An 18,089-nucleotide genomic window follows, 5' to 3' on the forward strand; every position below is an offset into this window, starting at 1 on the left:
TCCTCCTCCTACTCCTCTTCCTCTTCATCTTCCTACTCCTCCTCCTCTTCCTCTTCCTCTTCCTCCTCCTCCTCCTCTTCTTCTTCTTCTTCTTCTCGTTACATCCTTGTTATAAATGAGAAAGTTTACGACACCTTTTAAAACCAAACTCAAGTTCTTATACTCTAATACCTATCTCCTCGTTCTGCTATCTCTGACACAGGAGTCAAGAAGTAGTCCTCCTCCCCCCCTCCCCTCCTCCTCCTCCTCCATCTGCTATCTCTTCTACAGAAGCCAAGATACTGGAGAAAAGGCCTTTTCTAATCAATCACAGCCTGTCGTGTGGCCTCCCAGACGAGACAGCTATCACTGAAAGGAATCTTTCAGGTTATATGAAGTCTTTTGAGAGATAAAACCTTATCATCAGGAATTCAGTCAGATTTTGAGTGCTGTTTGAATCTGAAGGGAGAGAGACTGTCAAAAACTAAGAGAGAGAGAGAGAGAGAGAGAGAGAGAGAGAGAGAGAGAGAGAGAGAGAGAGAATGTCAAAACTGAGCAAATGAGCGCGTACGTGTGTGTATGAGAGAGAGAGAGAGAGAGAGAGAGAGAGAGAGAGAGAGAGAGAGAGAGAGAGAGAGATTGATTTCCATAAACATCTCCCCTCAGCATGGAGACACTGTTCCCCTAGCTGATTCCTTATCATTTTTAACACACCTTTTTCCCCCACCTCCCCCACCCCCACCCTCCCTAAAAGGCACAGGGCGAGGGGAAAAGCTCAAGACACCCCAGCAAACAAATATCAATGAGGGGAGAGAGAGAGAGAGAGAGAGAGAGAGAGAGAGAGAGAGAGAGAGAGAGAGAGAGAGAGAGGAGAGAAAAAGGGTATTTCTAAATCATAACACCGGCACTTAAAGGTTAAGAACTTTAAGGTCAAGGGTTCAATTATGATGCGGTTTTGCTGTGAAGGGGAAACATGTATACTGGGAAATGGCAGGGTGTGGGGAGGGGGTTTAAGGAGAGGGATGGGCTTAATTCTATTGCATATAGATTCGGAGATTAACTCAGTTGGAATCTGAGCTTAATTATATATATATATATATATATATATATATATATATATATATATATATATATATATATATATATATATATGTGTGTGTGTGTGTGTGTGTGTGTGTGTGAGAGAGAGAGAGAGACAGAATGTCAAAAACTGCATGCTTGTGTTTGTGTGTAAGAGAGAGAGAGAGAAAGAGAGGAAGAGAGGATGTCAAAAACTGTGTGTGTGTGTCTGAATGAGAGAGAGAGAGAGAGAGAGAGAGAGAGAGAGAGAGAGAGAGAGAGACTCCACTGATCTCATCTCACCTCGAACGAAAAATATTCCACCAACAGCAACCCAAGAGCCCTACGAGTACAAAGATTAAAGCTAAGGCCGACCTCCATCCACATAACCACTGCCAGTACTGTACACAGTCCAGCCCCAGCCCACACAGCTAAGCCAGTGCTTAACAATCGCTCGAATTGAGAGGTACCTCGGTGAGGTTCGTTACGCCACCGCTAGGAAATTCCACAGATGACTCTCTTCGCTCTTGAAGTGGATTTCACTTGGTCATTTGGAAGTTAATGAAGGGTTTACTCTGAATTTTCCTTTTTCGCTGGAAACTGTATATTTATACTCACTCGGTGGTATTATTAGAGAAAGGAGTTCAGTATATCAGGGTTTTATTATAATTGGTATTTCCTAAACAGCCTGGTTGAAATGTGACGAACTGAGAGAGAGAGAGAGAGAGAGAGAGAGAGAGAGAGAGAGAGAGAGAGAGAATGTCAAACAGGATGTATGTGTCTGTGTGAGAGAGGAGAGAATGATACTGCCAGAGAGAGAGAGAGAGAGAGAGAGAGAGAGAGAGAGAGAGAGAGAGAGAGAGAGAGAGAGAGAGATGTCAAGAACTTTTTGTAAGCGACAGGAGAGAATGTCAAAAACTGAGAGAGAGAGAGAGAGAGAGAGAGAGAGAGAGAGAGAGAGAGAGAGAGAGAGAGTAAAAAACTTTTGTAATCGATAGGAGAGAATGCTAAAACTGTGTGTGTGTGTGTGTGTGTGTGTGTGTGTGAGAGAGAGAGAGAGAATTTTATATCTGCGATTGGCTCATGGCTACGTACAAATCATGACTCATACACAATAAAACCAGCTCAAATAATAATAATAATAATAATAATAATAATAATAATAATATCTATTACATAAGCATAACATTTAATAAACAGGACTGATGTACTTGAACTAACGATACGACTTATCACGGGGCAGTCGTTAAAAAGGCTGACGTCATCATTGAAATATGCAAATTGAATGGGTGTTCACCTCGCTGTTGTCGCAACTGCGTACTGGCGCTGTCGCTAAGGATGCCAATTGAAGCGTGATGTTTCTTCCCTTGTTTTGGATGTTTCCCCCTTGTTTTGCATTCCTTTCTTTCCTTGCTTTGCATTCCTAATCATCCTAGTTTTGGGTTAATTTCTTCAACTGTATTAGATGCTTTTCTTCCCCTGTTTGGGATTTTTCTTTCTCTTGTTTTGCATTCCTTTCCAGCCTTGTTTTGGATGACTTTCTGGCCTTGTTTTGTATTCCTTTCCATCCTTGTTTTGGGTGACTTTCCATCCTTGTTTAGGATTCCTTTCTTTCCCTGTTTTCGATGACTTCCTTTCCTTGTTTAGGATTCATTTCCATCCTTGTTTTGGATGACTTTCTTTCCTAGTTTTGGATTGCTTTCTTTTCCTTGTTTTGGATTCCTCTCCATCCTTCTTTTGGATTCCTTTTCGTATTTGTTTTGGATTCCCTTTTTCCCCTTGTTTTGGATTCCATTCCATCTTTGTTTTGAATTCCTTATTATCCCTGTTTTGGGTTAATTTCTTCAATTGTTTTAGATACCTTTCTCCCCCTTGTTTTGGATTCCTTTATTCCTTGTTTTGGATTCCCTTTTTCCTTGTTTTGGATTCATTTCTTTCCTTGTTTGGGATTCCTTATTGTCCCTGTTTTGGGTTCATTTCTTCAATTGTTTTAGATGTTTTTCTTCCCTTGTTGAGATGCTTTGCCTCCTAGTTTGGGATTTATTTCTTTCCCTTGTTTTGGATTCCTTTTTTCTTTGTTTTGGATTCCTTTCTCCCTTGTTTTGGAATATTTTTTTCTTTGGATTCCTTTCTCCCCTTTGTTTTGGATTCCCTTCCCCCTTGTTTTGGATTCCTTTTCTCCTTGTTTTGGATTCCTTTTCTCCTTGTTTTGGGATTTCTTTCTTCCCTTGTTCAAGATTCCGTTTTTCCTTGTTCTGGATTCCCCTTTCCGTCTCTGTTTTGAATTCCCTATTATCCCTGTTTTGGGTTCATTTCTTCAATCGTTTAAGATGTCTTTCTTCCCCTGTTTTGGAAAAGAAGAAAGAAGATAAGCGCGAAGAGACAATACCAAAAACGCAAGAACAACAAATCATACAAATAAGAAACATTACTTTCCACGTTCCGGGCTCCGGTCGAACTGCTCACAGCTTTCAATCAAAGGCTTTCAAAGCTGACGAAGAACCGGAGTTCACGCGGTGAAAGGAGGGGAGGAAATAAATTATCGAACAGGTCTCTAAGCAACATTCCACACATTGCTTGGATGTTCTCATCTCATGAATGATTTCAACCCTGTGGGGTTAGGATTCCCGGGTGGTGGTGGCGGTGGTGGTGGTGGTGGGACCTCGTGTTTTGATGCCTTTCATATCGAAGTGTTTTCCATCTCTCTCTCTCTCTCTCTCTCTCTCTCTCTCTCTCTCTCTCTCTCTCTCTCTCTCTCTCTCTCTCTCTGTTTTTGACATTCTCTCCCTCTGTCTCTCACATGCAGTTTTGGACATCCCTCTCTCTCTCTCTCTCTCTCTCTCTCTCTCTCTCTCTCTCTCTCTCTCTCTCTCTCCCCACCCTTGTTGCAACCCAACACAGTCAATTAACAACTGCATACTTAGTTAACATCTAAGGTCAACAGAGGTATACTGCATCTGTAAACTAAGTTCTCTCACTTCTTAGCCATGATGCCACGCACACACACACACACACACACACACACACACAGAGAGAGAGAGAGAGAGAGAGAGAGAGAGAGAGAGAGAGAGAGAGAGAGAGAGAGAGTCCAAACATTGTTTATGTTAGCAGTAACATGGAACAACTGTCTAGACCACCATACAAAATAACATGACCCAACCATTGAACAATTTCTTTATTGTATCGCGTCACTGGAGAGTGGCTCTCCTGAAGACAACTAAAAGACTCTTCTGAAACTGCTAAGGATCTAATCTCCATCTAAAGCCAACAGACGGACAGACATTAGGACAGGGGAGGACATCGCTGTACGACATAATGACAGACCAGAAGTAATAAAACATGAGACATTATTGCTGTAACTGATGAATGCCCCGTAACTTCAAAATCGCAGACACTTCCGTAATACTGACCTCGACGCCTCCGAACTTGGCGAAGCAGGGGATGTAAGTTGGGAGGTCGAGGGCCGTGAGCCACGTCTTGCAGTCCATGTGGGGCCTCGGCATCCATGACATCCTTCGGAGGGACGCTCCGCGTCGGAGGGTTGCCACCAACGATCCACCTGCAATTAGATTAGACAAATGTTAAAGGTTGTCATCAGTGCTTCACCTGTAATATAGCAAAGGGTTGCCCCAGTTGCTTTGCCTCCAGCAATAATAATAGCTAAGGGTTGCCTTTAATGGTTCACCTGCAAACAAAAGTAATTGCTAAGGGTTGCCTCTAATGGTTCACCTGCAAACAAAAGTAATAGCTAATGGTTGCCTTTAATGGTTCACCTGCAAACAAAAGTAATAGCTAATGGTTGCCTTTAATGGTTCACCTGCAAACAAAAGTAATAGCTAAGGGTTGCCACCATTGGTTCACCTGCAAACAAAAGTAATAGCAAAGGGTTGCCAAAATTGGTTCACCTGTAAAGAAAAGTAATGGCTATGTTTTGCCACTAAGTATCCAATTGCAAACAAAATTAAAAGCTAAGGGTTACAACTAATGCCCCCCCTCCAAACAAAAGTAATAGCTAAGGGTTGCCTCCAACGCTTCCCTGCAAATAAAAGTAATAGCTAAGGGTTGCCACCTAAGAGTCAGTTACAAACCAGGGTTGCCAACCACGGCTGACCTGCAAACAAAAGTAAAAGCTAAGTATTGTCACTAAAGACCTGCAAACAAAAGTAAAAGCTAAGTGCTGTCACTAAACACCTGCAAACAAAAGTAAAAGCTAAGTGCTGTCACTAAACACCTGCAAACAAAAGTAAAAGCTAAGTGCTGTCACTAAAGACCTGCAAACAAAAGTAAAAGCTAAGTGCTGTCACTAAAGACCTGCAAACAAAAGTAAAAGCTAAGTGCTGTCACTAAAGACCTGCAAACAAAAGTAATGGCTAAGTGCTGTCACTAAACACCTGCAAACAAAAGTAATAAAGTAATAGCTAAGTGTTGCCAAGAACGGTCCACCGGAAAACAAAGTAAGGGAAAACTCGACCAGGAAAATAACTTTCTCTTGCAGTTACTGTAATCCTTCTTCAGGCATTAGGAACAGCAAGAAACTGACTCCAGGGAGAGAGAGAGAGAGAGAGAGAGAGAGAGAGAGAGAGAGAGAGAGAGAGAGAGAGAGAGAGAGAGAGAGAGAGAGAAACTTTGGACTCTGCTCCACCTCAAAAAGAAATTTATTTCTGAGAGAAGACTGACAAAACACAACACACACTCACGAAAAAAAACTAAATGTCTGAGCATTCTGCGAACATAAGAATTTCATATACTATAACCAACTTCTCCAGCTAAGTGCCTTTTGTAACCCTGTCTGGGGGACCATAAAGTGTCAAATGTTGGTATGTTATCTGAGCTGAAAAGTTTCTCCAGAGTAGAAGGTGACACTTAAAAATCTCCATCTGCCAAATAAAACCCATTTCTAGACTCTCTGAGAGAGAGAGAGAGAGAGAGAGAGAGAGAGAGAGAGAGAGAGAGAGAGAGAGAGAGAGAGAGAGAGAGAGTTTTTCAAAACAGCAAAGGTCAATGGGACTGACGCCCATATGCCCTTGACTAGCCCAGACCAGAAGTATACAAGAACAGAGACCAAAATAAGCATTAGTTAAAACGAATATTCAATCTACCTCGTAAAAGAAACATTACTATTATTATTATTCAGATGAATCCTATTCATATGGAACAAGCACACCACAAGGGCCATTGACTTGAAATTCAAGCTTCTAAAGAATGTGGTGTTCATTGGAAAGAAAAGTAGAAGGCAATTTAAGACTGAAACATTTACATGTATTTGAAAAATGGTAGACAGTTTCACCCTCCAAAATTTTTAGTTTTAAATTTTCACCCTCCAAAAATTTGAGTTCAGTTTCACCCTCCAAAAATTTGAGTTCAGTTTCACCCTCCAAAAAAATTCTAGTTCTACAGTTTTACCATCCAAAAATTTTAGTTCTACAGTTTCACCCACCAAAAATTTTAGTGCTAAAGTTTTAGCCTCCAAAAAATTTAGTTCTAAAGTTTCACCCTCTAAAAATTTTAGTTCTACAGTTTCACCCTCCAAAAATATGAGTTGTACAGTTTCACCCCCAAAGATTTTAGTTTTGAAGTTTCACCCTACAAAAATTTTAGTTTTGAAGTTTCACCTCCAAAAATTTGAGTTCTACAGTTTCACCCTCCAAAAAATTTTAGTGCTACAGTTTTACCCTCCAAAATTTTAGTGCTACAGTTTTACCCTCCAAAAATTTAGTTCTGCAGTTTCACCCTCCAAAAATATGAGGTCTACAGTTTCACCCTCCAAAAGTCTGAGTTCTACAGTTTCACCCTCCAAAAAAAATTTACTTCTACAGTACAGTTTCACCCTCCAAAAATATGAGTTCTACAGTTTCACCCTCCAAAAATTTAAGTTCTACAGCTTCACCCTCCAAAAAAATTAGTTCTAAAGTTTCACCATCCAAAAATTTTAGTTATACAGTTTCACCATCCAAAAAATTATTTCTGTAGTTTCATCCTCCAAAAATTTTAGCTCTACAGTTTCACCTTCAAAAAATTTTAGTTCTACAGTTTCATCCCACAAACGGGCCCCTTCAGGCTGGAACCCAACAAGCAAAATCCTTTGAGGGCCATTTCTGCAGAAAGTCATAAATTTCAAAAGCTCACCCAGGCGTGAAAACAAAACATTGAGGCTTCATAAACGAGAGGAACACGAAATGTGAGAGAGATATAGATAGACGCTGATAATGGAGTGAAATGAGTGAGAAAAGTGGCGAAGCGAGACGAGATTAAAAGATGGAAAAAAGATGAAGTGAGAGGAAGAGAAAGTTGGCAATGACAGAAAGTGGCATTCTGCCGAAAGTGAAATTGTTTCAGTGAGGGATGCAATCACGGCTGGGCGTGGAATTATTACATAGATAAAATGTACCACAAATAGGGGTCCTGAGGAACTGAGGCAATACAAATATCTAATCTCAATTTCAACGTATTGTTAAAGCAATTCAATAAATCGCAAACACACAAAACACAAACACACATATATATATACACAAATGTGTGTGTGTGTTTATATATATATATATATAGAGAGAGAGAGAGAGAGAGAGAGAGAGAGAGAGAGAGATAAAACCGTTCATCTTCTGGGTACACTTTCCACTGGAAGCAATGAAATCCGGAAGGAAGTGTATGATGAAACTCCCCATAATTACAAATCTAATACCCTCTGGTACAGAAATGGACCATAATAGAAAAAAAATATCAAAAGCAAAAATTCCAAGAATTAAAACAAAACAGAGAGAGGTCAGGAATGACTGAAAGAATGTCACCCCAACCCCCTCTCCCCCCAACAAGAGCCACAATAAAACCATATATAAGGATAGAATGTGACTTGGATGACCGCATATGGGCCCTAGAGAGACAGAAACAAAGGGAGCCCAAAAAAAGTCTTAGGGAACCTCATGAGGCACGACTCGGGAGGATTCCTGCTCCATCGTAAAGTGGGACCAGTTCTCTAATACGCGAGACTATATAAAGGGCGTGATGGATAAAAAGTGATCTCTCTCTCTCTCTCTCTCTCTCTCTCTCTCTCTCTCTCTCTCTCTCTCTCTCTCTCTCCTTTAATTCGCTGATAATAAAATTTTACTCATTAGAATTTTGTCCTCCGTACATCAAATTGGGAGTCTCTCTCTCTCTCTCTCTCTCTCTCTCTCTCTCTCTCTCTCTCTCTCTCTCTCTCTCTCTCTCTCTCTCTCTCTGAGTTCAGATTTACAATGTACCAAGAGGGACTGCTCTCGCTCTCTCTCTCTCTCTCTCTCTCTCTCTCTCTCTCTCTCTCTCTCTCTCTCTCTCTCTCTCTCTCAGTTTACAAGTGATGTTTCTGGTATTTATGTCTCCGATTCCAAAGTCAATTCTGTCATCATCATCGCTTTCGGTAACCATTACATTTAAAGACCGGATCTTCACCGTATGACCTCGATGAGGTAATGACATACACCCGGAGGGAATGGAATAGGTATTCTACGAGTATTCTACAAGTATTCTCCACAATCTTCCCTCCCTACGACCTCGTGAAAAATCAAACCTCAACAATGAATCTAAGAAGTATTGTTGAATAGATATAAATAAACAATGAATCTAAGAAGTATTTTTGAATAGATGTAAATTATAATTTTGAAATTTCTGGGTTGGTTATAAAGATTATATATATATATATATATATATATATATATATATATATATATATATATATATATATATATATATATATATATACACATACACACATACACACACACACACACACATATACACATATATATATATATATATATATATATATATATATATATATATATATATATATATATATATATATATATATATATATATATATATATATATATATATATATATATATATATATATATATATATATATATGTTCATTGTCCCATTCGAACATTAATTAAACGATTATTTCTTACTGCCATTTCAAGCAGATAATGTGTTCAACTTACGTCAAATTGAACAGAACGAAGATAATTATAAGTCTAAAATCGGATTACAGTCTCGCAACTCCCAATTAACCTGGTTTTAGACGCGTCAGCTTCCCCTGCTGTCACGTGTGTCAGGTCTACGGATAAAAAAAACCCGAAAAAGTAAAAAAATTGAAAAAATGAAAAAAAAAAAAAAAAGAAAAATTTTTAAAAGGAAAAAAAAAAAAGTACAAAAAGGCAAAATTAAAAAAAAAAAGAAAAAGAAAAAGTACAAAGAAAAAACAGAAAAATGAAAAAGAAAAAGAAAATATGAAAAGAAAAAAAAAGTTAAAAAGGAAAAAGAAAAAGAAAAAATGAAAAATAAAGAGAAAAAAAACAAGGAAAAAAGAAAATATAAAGAAAAAGGAAAAAGAAAAAAAAAAAATAAAAAGAAAAACACGGAAAAAGAAAAATTGAAGAGGTAGAAAAAATGAAGAGGTGAAAGAAAAATACAAAAGAAAAACAAAAATAAAAAGAAATAGAAAAACAAGGAAAAAGAAAAAAAACGCGGAAAAAAGAAAAGTAAGGAAAAAAAGATACTCTTAATTAGACAGAGTAGTAGTTAAGTCAACTCTCGTAAACGTTCATGTTCTGGTGTGACCTTTTGGAGAAGAAAAAACTCTCTAATTTAGGATTTTTTTTTACATTTTTTCGCTTATCGCTCATCGTCAAGAGATAGCCGACAGTACTCCATTTGCAAGGGATTTTAATTAAGGCATTTGTAATAATCAGTGGAAGTGGGCGAACGATAAACTCGATTTTTTTATTTTTAATTCTTATTTTTCTTAACTTTCACTTTGCATGGCGGTGAAATATTTATCCTGGTGAAGCTTAGAAAAAAAATCTATTTCGAATTATCCAAGCTTTCACTTTATATGGAGAAAATGATTAAGGCTGAAATCGTTTTGAATTCAGGATTGATGAGAGAGAGAGAGAGAGAGAGAGAGAGAGAGAGAGAGAGAGAGAGAGAGAGAGAGAGAGAGAGAGGAGAGAGAGAGAAATAAATAAATTCCTAATTGCTGGAACATTCACCGTGTATGGAGGAAAATGATTAGGACTGAAATCGTTTTGAATTCAGAACTGATGTGAGAGAGAGAGAGAGAGAGAGAGAGAGAGAGAGAGAGAGAGAGAGAGAGAGAACTTTAAAAAAATCAAATTCTAATTGCCTGAACTTTCATTTTATATGGAGGAAAACGATTCAAATCTATTTGACTTGAGAGAGAGAGAGAGAGAGAGAGAGAGAGAGAGAGAGAGAGAGAGAGAGAGAGAGAGAGAACTTTAAAAAAATCAAATTCTAATTGCCTGAACTTTCACTTTATATGGAGGAAAAATATTCAAATCTATTTGACTTGAGAGAGAGAGAGAGAGAGAGAGAGAGAGAGAGAGAGAGAGAGAGAGAGAGAGAGAGAGAGAGAGAGAGAGAGAGAGAGAGAGAGAGAGAGAGAGCTCTCGATAAAAGACACAAAACAAGGCCAGGTCAACAAAAAGGCTTCCACTCTTTGTTTGTAAAGGCTGCGGTAATGACCTCTGGGAGATAATTTATGACTGCATAAATTTCCACCACTGACTGCTAAAGTTCTTTCACATACATCCGTCAGTATCTGTCCGTTAACGAATCTATTTATATCAGGGTTATGTTAAAAGCTCACATATCCATATCATTTATGAACGACTACAATTGGCTGACCTTTAGTTCCAAAACACTCACACCAAAATAAAACACGTTTCAGTTCTACTAATTCAACCCTGGACATTTTTGGGAATGCAAAAGCACTAGACACTTTTAGGAATGTTCTGAGATGAAGTTCAAGAATTAGCCAAAATAGTATTGGGTTTAAATGACAGTACCACTCAGTTCCACATTGAGAAAGAAAATTAGAACAAGAAAATGCAACCGGTGGAAAACGATAGAAAATTATAAAAAGAAAAATAATCTACTTGAATGTAGGTAAAACAAAACATGTGGATCGTATCCAGCCTGCCTTCCACCAGCCAACCCAACTGGAAAAAGTACAATAAAGAAAATAGTAAAAAAACATTCTGTGGAAAACGATAGAAAACGATAAAAGAAAAATAATCTACTTGAATGTTGGTAAAACAAAACATGTGGATCGTTTCCAGCCTGCCTCCCACCAGTCAACCCAATTGGAAAAAGTACACGGTAGAGAAAGAAAATACTGAAAAGAAAACGTATTCAGTGGAAAACGACAGAAAATTATAAAAGAAACATAGTCTACTTGAATGCAGCTAAAAAAAGTAAGAATAACTAGTGGGTGAGTAAAAAAAAAAATTAACAGAAAAGGTTAACCAGTAGATGCCAGCCAAAAAAATAAATTGGGAGGAGGGCCTGGAATGCATTCAAGAATTATTATTATTAAAATAAGTAAAGGATTAAATGATAATACGTAAGATCAACAACTAAACGTCCTTATCTGGACAAAACAAAGAAACAAATACATACTGAAACTATAAATTCAAACCAAAGTGTTTCAACCTACACCTTCATACCTCAAGACAATCTCAGTACCACTTTTTTCTTTCTTTTTCCTTTCTTTTTTGGAGGGCGACTGAAGATGAAATCATCGTTCGAATATGAAACGCGTACGCCCAAATCTTTCCTTCCTCCTGGATAATAATCGATTTATACTCTCCTATGGTCGTGTGAGATATTTAGTCCAAACTGACCTTAAGTACCCCATTTAACCTTGAATAAATGATATCAAATCGTTAAAGCTTATTAACAAACAACTGGCTATGGCAGCTTCTTCTTCTTCTTCTTCTTAGTCCCGTTTCCATCTACCTATGTGATCTCCATCTCTTTCTTGGTCTTCTTCTTCTTCTTCTTCTTCTTCTTCTTCTTCTTCTTCTTCTTCTTCTTCTTCTACCCTGCACTTCCATCTCCATAGCATTTATGCCTTTCAATATAGTCTTCCTCCTTGTAAGTGACAGGTGTCCGTACTACCAGTCTACCTACTGCACTTTCTTTGATATTTCAACCACCTTTGTTAACCCTCTTATATACCCAGAGAAGCTAAAAGGGTGGAAAGAAAATCTACCAGGGGAAAGAGAATCTACCAGGGTGGAAAGAGAATATGCCAGGGGTGGAAAGAGAATTTACCTGGGAGGAAGAGAATCTACCAAGAAAGAGAATCTACCAGGGGCGGGGGTTAAAAGAATCTACCAGGGGAAAGAGAATCTACCAAGAAAGAGAACCTACCAGGAGGGAAAGAGAATCTACCAGGGTGGAAAGGAAATCTACCAGCAAGGGAAAGAGAATCTACCAGGGGAAAGAGAATCTACTAAGGGTAAAAAGAATCTACCACGGGAAAAAAGAATCTACCAGGGGAAAAAATCTACCAAGAAAGACAACCTACCACGGTGGAAAGAGAGTCTACCAAGAAAGAGAACCTACCTGGGGGAAAGAGAGTCTACCAAGAAAGAGAACCTACCTGGGGAAAGAGAGTCTACCAAGAAAGAGAACCTACCTAGGGGAAAGAGAATCAACTAAGGGAAAAAAAAAGAATCTACCAGGGAAAAAGAATCTACCAGGGGAAAAAGAATCTATCAGGGGAAAAAATCTACCAAGAAAGACAACCTACCAAGGGGGAAAAAGAATCTACCAGGGGAAGAGAATCTACCAAGAAAGAGAATCTACCAGGGTGGAAAAAGAATCTACCAAGAAAGAGAATCTACCAGGGTGGAAAGATCTACCAGGGTGGAAAGAGAATCTACCAGGGGAAAGAGAATCTACCAAGAAAGAGAATCTACCAAGAATCTACCATACAAGAGAATCAACCAGGGTGGGGAAGAGAATCTACCATGAAAGAGAATCTACCAGGGGAAGAGAATCTACCATGAAAGAGAATCTACCAGGGGAAGAGAATCTACCAGGGAGGAAAGAGAATCTACCTGGGGAAAAGAATCTACCATAAAAGAGATTCTACCATGGGGAAGATAATCTACCATTAAAGAGAATGCACCAGGGTGGAAAGAGAAACTAACTACCAAGGCATCAGACACAGTAGAAGGCATCTGACTAATGCACGTCAACTCTCCTCATCCAACACAGTGTCGCGTCTCCAGCGAAGACTGGAGTGAAACATGCAGGCGTTTTTAGCTTCGCCATCGAGACTGAAATAGAAAACGACCCTTGACCTCTCTTGACCTTTGATCCCCAGTGACCTTTCGGATGTGACGGCCTGGTTTGCAGCAGTGCTGACGGATTGCAGCTGATCACGCGACGTGGGAAGGTCAGGTACAATACATGTTTGGATTGGATCCTGTTTGAGGTTTGTACACAACGAAACGATACTTCGGTTTTGCCATGAAAGTTTAGCAGCCAGGGTCATTAAGAGCACTGACCTTGAGAAAATAGACCTTGACATTTACGAAAAAAATGTGAAACAAGAATAAAAATTAAATAACCTTCGTTTTTAATGATAAGTTCTACAGTAAGATTATCACAACAGAAAGGATTTGATATAAGTTAATTAACGTCACAAAAGTTAAAAGAACATTAAATAGTTACAATAACATGATATAACCTCCCCAAAGTCAGCAAAAAAAAAAATTACACAGATTTAAAATAGTTATATAATCCCTCCCTATAAATACATACAGAGCAAAAAAAAAAAAAAATCACACAAAGATAAAACAAAAGGATTAAATCACTTTGTTTTATCTCTTTGTAATTTTTTTTTTTTTGCTGTTTGTATGTATTTATAAGGAGGGATTATAAAACAATTTTAACTCTGTGTAATGTTTACAAACACACGAACACCCAGAATCAAAAATAAACATTACATAACACTACACATACACACAAACAAACGCGCACACACAAACCATTGAGACGTTACATAAACTGGCACAATTATACCATCCTACATCCCACACAATCCTACACATTAAGCGACAATGACAGAGCATCCTGAAGGTATCTCTAAGCGACCTTCAGACAACCTCCTCCTTCTCCTCCTCCTCCTCCTCCTCCTCCTCCTCCTCCTCCTCCTCCTCCTCCTCCTCCTCCTCCTCACAAAACTGCAACGGAAAATATAATCCAAATGAGAACCTGGTTGAACGACTTTTTTTTTTTAATGGCCGGTTAGCCTGGTCTTAAAAGGCAAAAAAAAAAAAAAAGGCTGATCTTGAAATGGTAAAAATGTTTGGTTCTAATATAAAAAAAGTCTAATCTTGAAGTGGCAAAGAAAGTTTGGTTTTAATATAAAAAAAAAAAGTCTGATCTTGAATTGGCAAAAAATGTTTGGTTCTAATATTTAAAAAAGTCTAAAGTTTAAATGGCAAAAAAGTTTGGTTCTAATATAAAAAGAAAAGTCTGGTCTTAAAATCTATAAAAAGTTCGGTCTTCAAATTTAAAAAAAAAAAAAAAAAAAGTCTGGTTTTGAACTGAAAAAACAAAGTTCAGTCTTAAAATACAAAAATAAAAGTCTGGTTTGAAATGAAAAAAAAGTTCCCTCTTACAATGCAAAAACAAGGTCTGGTCTTGAAATGGCAAAAAAAAGTCTTAAATTGCAAATAAAAAGTTTAGTCTTAAAATGCAAAAAAAAAAAAAAAAGAAAATTGTCTGAAAATGCAAAAAAAAAAAAAAAAGGAAGTTTGGTCTTGAAATGCACAAAAAAAAACTAATAAAATTTAGGAGCACGTTGCAGACAGAAAATGCACGAACAATAGAACACCTGTTCATTCAGCCAAGGTCGAAAGTTCATTCTATCAAATAAAAAAAAAAAAAAGTCCCAAAGGTTTTTATTTTTTCATGAATATAAACGAAAATAATATACGAAGCTTAAGAAAATATTCTTCTCAGGAGAAGCAACATTTTATTAGTGTAAAAAAACTATGAAAGCAGACACTCGACGGGTAGTTTGAATAAAATACAAATAAAAAAAAATTATGGAAGTCCCAGGCAACTTAAGAGCCTAGGGCGTGTCCAAAATACCTGAAGGAGGAGGAGGAGAATGAGTTGGCGGGGATCCTGGGGCATTGAATTCGTCTTCATTGAACCTGTTGCTTCTACCGGAGAGAGAGATAGAGAGAGAGAGAGAGAGAGAGAGAGAGAGAGAGAGAGAGAGAGAGAGAGAGAGAGAGAGAGAGAGAGAGAGAGAGAGACAAACTTTCGAGTGGCGCCTAAAATAATTCAGTAATTGTCCCCCAACCAAAAAAAAAAAAAAAAAACGAAAATACGTGAAAACTTGTAGACATCATGATAAATGAAAGTCAGCAATGCTTGATAACCGCCCCTGAAAAAATATATATAAATTAAGTCCGGCGATTGAAGAAAATTCTCCAAGTTATTTGATAAGAGTGAAAGCCAAAATCAACATTAAGACAAAGCATAAGGACAATATTGAAGCCAAAAATAAAACCAAACAGACATCTTCATAAATTGATATAAAAAAGGATACTTCTATTTTTAGAACGGCGTGAGCGAACTGCAACGCATTATGTTCTTATAATATTTTCTTCCTTCACTTGAATGATTCCCCAAGACCCGTCACGTCTCAGGTGAATTACCTGAATATTCCAGGATCAATTAAGGCCGTCTCGCCCGCAGGGAAGGTGAGTCACTGCAGGTAATAGTGGGAAAGACAAAAGTCTGGAATATGACGTTTAGGACAAAGGGCTAAGCCAGGCTGGGACCTATGGGGTTATTCAGTGCTGAAAGGGAAATTGAGAGTAGTTGCGCTATGAAATATTTGTTGAGAGAAAATTGCACTCAAGTACCTGCTTTGCCCGAAGAAAAATCGTTTAACCATCCGAAAATGAGAGAGAGAGAGAGAGAGAGAGAGAGAGAGAGAGAGAGAGAGAGAGAGAGAGAGAGAGAGAGAGAATCTCTTTGAACAACCTTCATTCTCTCTTGCTCTCAAGTTCAGCAAATTCAGCTAGATGATGAATCTCTCTCTCTCTCTCTCTCTCTCTCTCTCTCTCTCTGAACGGGCCATTAATTTTGATTATAAATACTTATATAATTCCGTTCACGTGGCTTTGCAAATCTTGTTTACTAAACCAGGGATACCAGTTGGGGTGTTGCATATTTTTAGTGTGTTGCACAAGAGCATTTATCTCTCTCTCTCTCTCTCTCTCTCTCTCTCTCTCTCTCTCGTACACACACACACACGCGTATACACACATGTACACAAATACTTACACACATATACATATATATATATATATATATATATATATATATATATATATATATATATATATATATATTATATTATATATATATATATATATATATATATATATTATATATATATATATATATTATAAATATATATATATATATATATATATATAATATACAAATACACCCGTATTTCCTTCTAAGCCACCCTTGACGGGAAAAAAAACTGCTTTGTATACGAACTAAAACTTAATAAAAACATGTAAGACACACATCTCCTTCTTGAGAGCATCAAATTGCTTTCTGGAGAAGAGCAAAACAACATTGCCAAGGCCAGGTGTGATGCATTCAGTCGACTGCGTGATCTCATCACACACACATCCAATGACGCAACCTTACCTGAGCACAGGTGTGAAAACAGGGAGCTTCAATGGATGACCGACAGATTTGAGTGGATGTGGCACGCAAGCACCCATTACCGGACGTTTAAGAGGTCTTTTCTCTCTCAGATAAAAAGAGGGAGAGAGAGAGAGGGAGAGGGGGCCTACACAAGCTTTTGCATATATATTTCATGGAGAGAGAGAGAGAGAGAGAGAGAGAGAGAGAGAGAGAGAGAGAGAGAGAGAGAGAGAGAGAGAGAGAGAGAGAGAGGAGCTACACAAGGTTTTGCATATATATTTCATGAGAGAGAGAGAGAGAGAGAGAGAGAGAGAGAGAGAGAGAGAGAGAGAGAGAGAGAGAGAGAGAGAGAGAGAGAGAAATGATCCGCCATTATGCGACCCTTGTATGATTCATCAAAGTTTAGCATGCAAAGCATATGACGAAGAATTATAATAACCTATGCAGAGAGAGAGAGAGAGAGAGAGAGAGAGAGAGAGAGAGAGAGAGAGAGAGAGAGAGAGAGAGAGAGAGAGACAGAGACGTAAGCCTACATGCTTGGCTTATTATCTTCGAAAATATGTTCAAGCAGGCATAAAAGACGACCTTGCAACTCCATAAAGAGAATAACCGCTAACTCAATGATGTACAAAGAAATATGTGTAAACACCAAATAATAATAATAATAATAATAATAATAATAATAATAATAATAATAAAAGGAAGAGAGAGAGAGAGAGAGAGAGAGAGAGAGAGAGAGAGAGAGAGAGAGAGAGAGAGAGTTTACGGGGTTTATCTTCTGAATAATATAAATAATAATGATGTCTCGATGTATAGGTTTATAATTAAACCGAGAACTTACGTAGCAGCATTTATACTGAAGGGTAACTTGTACGGTCCTTAACTTAACTACAGTTCTGTCCATCGTGACACCATTATTACCATAATTATTCAGACGAACCCTATTCATATGAACTGAATTGAACCGAATATAGAATTTAGGCCAAAGGCCAAGCACTGGGACCTATGAGGTCATTCAGCGCTGAAAGGGAAATTGAGAGTAAAAGGCTTGAAAGGTGTAACAGGAGGAAAACCTCAAAGCAGTTGCACTATGAATCAGCTGTCAGGAGAGGGTTGAGGAAAGTAAGATGGAAGACAGAGACTATATGAAAGGAGGCACAGTAAAAGGAACGAAAGGGGGTTGCAGCTAGGGAACGAAGGCACGCTGCAAAGAACCTTAAGTAATGCCTACAGTGCACCGCATGAGGGGCTCTGACGGCACTACACCCCTATTCATATGGAACAAACCCACCAACAGGGGACCACTGATTTGAAATTCAAGCTTCCAAAGAATATTAAAGTGTTCATTTGAAAGAAGTAACGGAAGGTAATAGGAAATACAGAATGAAGAATTAATTTATCAAAAACGTTAAAAATCAAATAACGAACTAATATATAAATAGATGTGCTACAAAATACAGTCGATCAATCGACGTTTGATCGATCATTCCTCGGCATAGTTAAAAAAAGAAC

The 18,089-nt window shown here is 38.0% G+C and overlaps 1 protein-coding gene across 1 annotated transcript in view; it reads right to left on the minus strand.

Annotated features, from left to right (window-relative positions):
* LOC136847958 (breast cancer anti-estrogen resistance protein 3 homolog) overlaps positions 1–18,089 on the minus strand; it is a 485,533-nt gene that overhangs the window by 410,767 nt on the left and 56,677 nt on the right. Inside the window, 1 exon segment of the mRNA XM_067120006.1 lies at positions 4,449–4,597. Within this exon segment, the coding sequence (XP_066976107.1) occupies positions 4,449–4,597 (149 nt within the window).

This window comes from Macrobrachium rosenbergii, chromosome 1 (assembly GCF_040412425.1).
Source record: "Macrobrachium rosenbergii isolate ZJJX-2024 chromosome 1, ASM4041242v1, whole genome shotgun sequence".
Taxonomy (NCBI): domain Eukaryota; kingdom Metazoa; phylum Arthropoda; class Malacostraca; order Decapoda; family Palaemonidae; genus Macrobrachium; species Macrobrachium rosenbergii.